The 4,410-nt window shown below is 44.2% G+C and overlaps 1 protein-coding gene across 3 annotated transcripts; it reads right to left on the bottom strand.

Annotated features, from left to right (window-relative positions):
• Positions 1-892: 892 nt before the first annotated feature.
• On the bottom strand, positions 893-4,410 carry LOC139116318 (AF4/FMR2 family member lilli-like). Of its 3 annotated transcripts, none has more exons than XM_070678950.1 (3): positions 2,978-4,410; positions 1,893-2,113; positions 893-1,792 (listed from the first exon to the last, which is right to left on the bottom strand). In XM_070678950.1, the coding sequence occupies exons 2-3, from the start codon at positions 2,039-2,041 to the stop codon at positions 1,327-1,329; spliced, it is 615 nt and encodes a 204-aa protein (XP_070535051.1). In that variant the 5' UTR covers positions 2,042-2,113; positions 2,978-4,410; the 3' UTR covers positions 893-1,326. The 3 variants fall into 3 exon arrangements, with proteins under 3 accessions (XP_070535051.1, XP_070535053.1, XP_070535052.1); XM_070678952.1 differs by having other exon boundaries at positions 3,070-4,410; XM_070678951.1 differs by lacking the exon at positions 2,978-4,410 and adding an exon at positions 2,293-2,937.

Raw genomic sequence — 4,410 nt, 5'->3', positions numbered from 1 at the left:
TATGTAAACATGTAGATACTGTGTAGCTGACTGTGGGCAATATGATGCAGTGAGATTAAAACATAAGTTTCAGCCAAGTAAAATTTATGCGTGAATTTCAATACCACAACTGAAATGCGAATATGGTACATGATAACAACAGTAGCGGTTACAAAAATAGTTTGGCTGCATAGTTGACAATTGCAACATTGTACAAGTGCCTGTCTGCATGCACAGTACACACTTCCACCGACAAAATACATTGTGGTTTTCCGATACCATTTCTGACGCGAAGGCGCATCTTAGAACTTCACTTGAAAGGTGTTTCTTATGGTGAAATTGCATCGACGACTGGAATCTCTAAATCAGCAGCGCACAGTGTCTGCTGTGAGTACGGGAGAACAGGCCCTGACAGCCGGTGATAGACCAGTGCGATTACGCATCAGAGTTGTGGACAACATATCGAGTTCTACAAAAGGCGGTAGCCAAGTATTTACTTACACGAAATCAGAAGAAAACTTTTTGATGATAACGTATGTACAGCCGAAAACGTGCCATCGTATCGCTGGCGACAATCCACCGAGCGATAACCAAATACCTGAGCATGAGTCGAAAGAAAATATCGTCTTGCCGCCGAATCAATGACTCCAGCTATCGAACAATACACACTGGAATTCATAGAAACTGTTTCTGACTACAATATAAATCAAATTCATCGGTTTGATGTGTCTTCGGTGATCCGAACTGCAGGCAATCGTCGTTTTAGACAAGCAGAAATCAGAACACCGGCAGCTGAAATAGCGATCTTTCACTAAACGAACGTGAAAAACGGACGAGAACGTCGTGTTTCCAAGCATGCCATTGGTCCGCTTTCGTCACATTTGCATGTCTCGTTGTAATTCTGCAACCGGTTGGACGGTGGCCTAATTAATTAGTAGCCGAGGAGGACTTGTCCGTTCCTTTCGTCGTCTCTCGTCTCATTATAATATTCAGACGCTGCTCTGTGTTGCCGCCACGGTAGCGCTTGATTCATGCCTTCCAATCAGAGAATAGCTTCGCGTATGACAGGTGGATGGCAGGACTGTGAGTGAGTGTCGATATTAATGCACACCTGTCCATCGTGTTCCTGTAATTCTAGGGATTTGTCATTATGAAAGCATGTGGGTGTTACAAGTATTGTAGGCTGCGCAACCTGTTTAACTCGAGTCGTCCCTTAATACATTCACGGCACCTTTAATCTCGGAAAATTACGTTGCATATCTATCACTTGTTTTAAATGAAATTTAAAAAAAATAAGAATTGTTTCTTCATTGCTATAATGGAGGGTTTTTGATATCTATTTGGTGTTCAATGGTCAATCGATCGGACGAAAATTTGATTTAAACGTTCGTCTAAGCGTTGCAGCATCTGGTCAACCAAATCCAGGGTATGTGGCAATCTGTCCATGATGTTCAAATATCGTTCGTTACACTCCCTGATTAGAGTATGGAGAGGACGACGATTCCCCTCATAACTCACGTTGTTTGGAATGGGAATGTGTCCACCAATCACGCCATCACCGTCGCCATGGTTTAACTCTTGACCAGCAATATGTTGTTGTTGTTGTTGTTGTTGTTGTTGCTGTTGTTGTTGTTGCTGTTGTTCTTGTTCTTGTTGGTGCTGCTGCTGTTGCTGTAGTTGCTGTTCAGGGGGAGGAGGAGGTCGTGGGGTTGGAGGAGGTGAGTGTGGTGTCATTCGCTGTCTTCTAGTCCTCCTTTCCTCCGGTGTACCCCTTTCAGCGTACCGCATTTCCCGCTCTCTCACAGTCCGCTCGCTTTGGAAACAAAATGAAAGAAAGAAATTAGAAATGAAAACATGGTTATCAAGTGATAATAAAAAATAAACAATGAAAATCTACAGAGAAGTGAACTCACTTTTCCACTCGAGTGCCTATAATATCTCGCACTCTCCTCCGTAGACAGGCCTCAGTGCTTCCCCTGTACAACTCCGCAGCGCTATTGTTGAGCCTCCCCGTCTTTCTTCTAAGGAATGTTACAATTCTGCTGTAGTTGTTGTCATACATTCTATATGCCTCGAAAATCAAATTTCGTTCATCTTCGAGAACTCGGACACCAGCAGCTCGCGTGCGTTGTTGCTGATAAATGAAGTAATGATTTTATTAATTTTGCTGATTACAGATTAACATACAGGTGCGACTTTAATGAAAATGGAACTCTGAATAACCAAACAATTTGAAAGATGTAAATTGATGAAACAACGTTTGATAAAGCCACAGACAAATAATTGTAAAGTTAAAATGCCTGACGTCCCGACCTTGCTGCAGCAATTTTTACGTTTGTTGAAAGATCGCTACTACAACGGCGTGCATCGAACGCTACGTACACGATCAACCCACAGGCGTGATGTTTTCTTGGTACTTTCTATGAGGTAGTTTATTCTACGTTTCGACGTTCTCTTCCGTAGCCTAATCACCAAGGTAAGAAACAGAATTATCCGGCCTGCCAAGAAAACTGCCCGTTCTAGTCCAAAAATAAACACAAATCCTTCATTGAGTTACCAAGTTAGATGCGGAAGGATCTCAGCTGTCCAAAAAACACACTCATGTCACGATAAAATGAAAACTTTCGAAGAAATCTGCCGCGTTTTGACAACATCGGCGTATCTGAAGGCCACCGTTGTAATAACGCAACTCATTATCATAATGGACGGTGTCTGCACATAGAAAGTGGTGAATCTCAGTCTGATGCCGTTGATGGCGTTGCTCACGGACCAATTATGATAATGAGTTGCGTTATTAGAACGGTGGACGCCAGAAATGCCTAGTTTGTCAAAACACGGTAGATTTCTCCTAAAGTTATCATTTTATCGTGACATGAGAGTGGTTTTTGGACAGTAGAGAGCCTTCCACGTCGAACGAGGTAACTGACTGTAGGATTCGTGTTTATTTTCGACTAGAACGGGCAGTTTTCTTGGCAGGCCGGATAATTCTGTTTCTTACCTTAGTGATTAGGCTACGGAAGAGAACGTCGAAACGTAGAATAAACTACACTCATAGAAACTACCCAGAAAACATCACGCCTGTGGATCAACCTTGCCAGTGCTACGCGCCTGTGAGGAGACAATCCCCGTTTAACCATCAGGTCAAGACCACAGCCAGACACAGGATGTCGGAGATAAACGTCAAACTTTATTACAACTGGTACAAGACTAACACAACTACAACATTGCGATGCGGAGAGAGAGAGAGAGGGAGACGCATGCGCATAACAACTAAGTAAAGAGTAAAGAGCCGACGCGAGAGGGCGACATAACAAAGCAACAACACATAGTGGCGTGACCACTTTTTTTCTCTACACAACAAGCCTGAAAGAAAAATAAAGAAAGAAACTACAAACTACGGTCAACTGCGCAAGACACAAGGGGGGAACGCGTAGAACAGAACAACTCAAAACAACTCAAAGTCAAGAGTCAAGTCACTTAAGTGTCAAGGGAACTTGTATTTGCGTGAAGATCATCTACAGTCATTGGCATCATGGGAGGTGTCACGAAAGGGACCGCAACCTGGAAGTGGTCATAGAACATTGTCGTTACAGGCTGGCTCTGATGAGGAAGGAGGTGGATCTGTCCTCTCCATTATGAGAAATGCCACAGTCCTTACGAAGCAGGTTGTCCTCGACAAATGCTGTCAAGCGTTGAAAGAGGGGTCCCCTGGCCGCTCGTCGGGTTGAAGATGAATGTCACAAAAGTCCAGAAGATGTGCTCCGGTGGACTGAAATCCATAGTGAAGACGTACAGTTTGCCAGATATGGTCCACTGATGTTGACTTTCTGACTATTTTGTTACGAGAGATGATGGGGCAATAGTTAGCGATCTGACCCAACATAAGTTCAATGGCATTGATGACCTTTTGTAGTGTTGTACGACGTGAAGCAGCAGAGGTGTCTTCGTCATCGTCGTCGCTAAATCCTCTAAGAGGAGAAGACTTGGTTTTTGCTTTCCAAGTGGTGCTCTCTCCCAAGAACAGTGCAAAGTGTAGCTGAGATTTTGGCGCCAGCTTTCTGACTTACTCAGGCGCCACTGCCTTGGAGCGCCATGCTGAGTGTAGCCTGAGAGTGTCCGAACGTCCGTGATACCCAGTAATATTACTGACTGGCTGTCCACCTATGCGTGAAGTCTAGACGGCAGCTGGTACGGGAAAGGTCGGTTCGAAAGCTTCATTATTTCGTAAATGGCGTGTAGGTCCGTAAATCGCTGCCACCACGCCAGTGAGGAGACAATCCCCGTTTAACCATCAGGTCAAGACCACAACCAGACACAGGATGTCGGAGATAAACGTCGAACTTTATTACGACTGGTACAAGACTAACACAACTACAACATGGCGATGCGGAGAGAGAGAGAAGGAGACGCATGCACATAACAACTATGTAA

This window comes from Ptychodera flava, chromosome 17 (genome assembly GCF_041260155.1).
Source record: "Ptychodera flava strain L36383 chromosome 17, AS_Pfla_20210202, whole genome shotgun sequence".
In the NCBI taxonomy this organism is placed as follows: Eukaryota; Metazoa; Hemichordata; class Enteropneusta; family Ptychoderidae; genus Ptychodera; species Ptychodera flava.
This window is presented reverse-complemented; position numbering and strand designations above follow the sequence as displayed.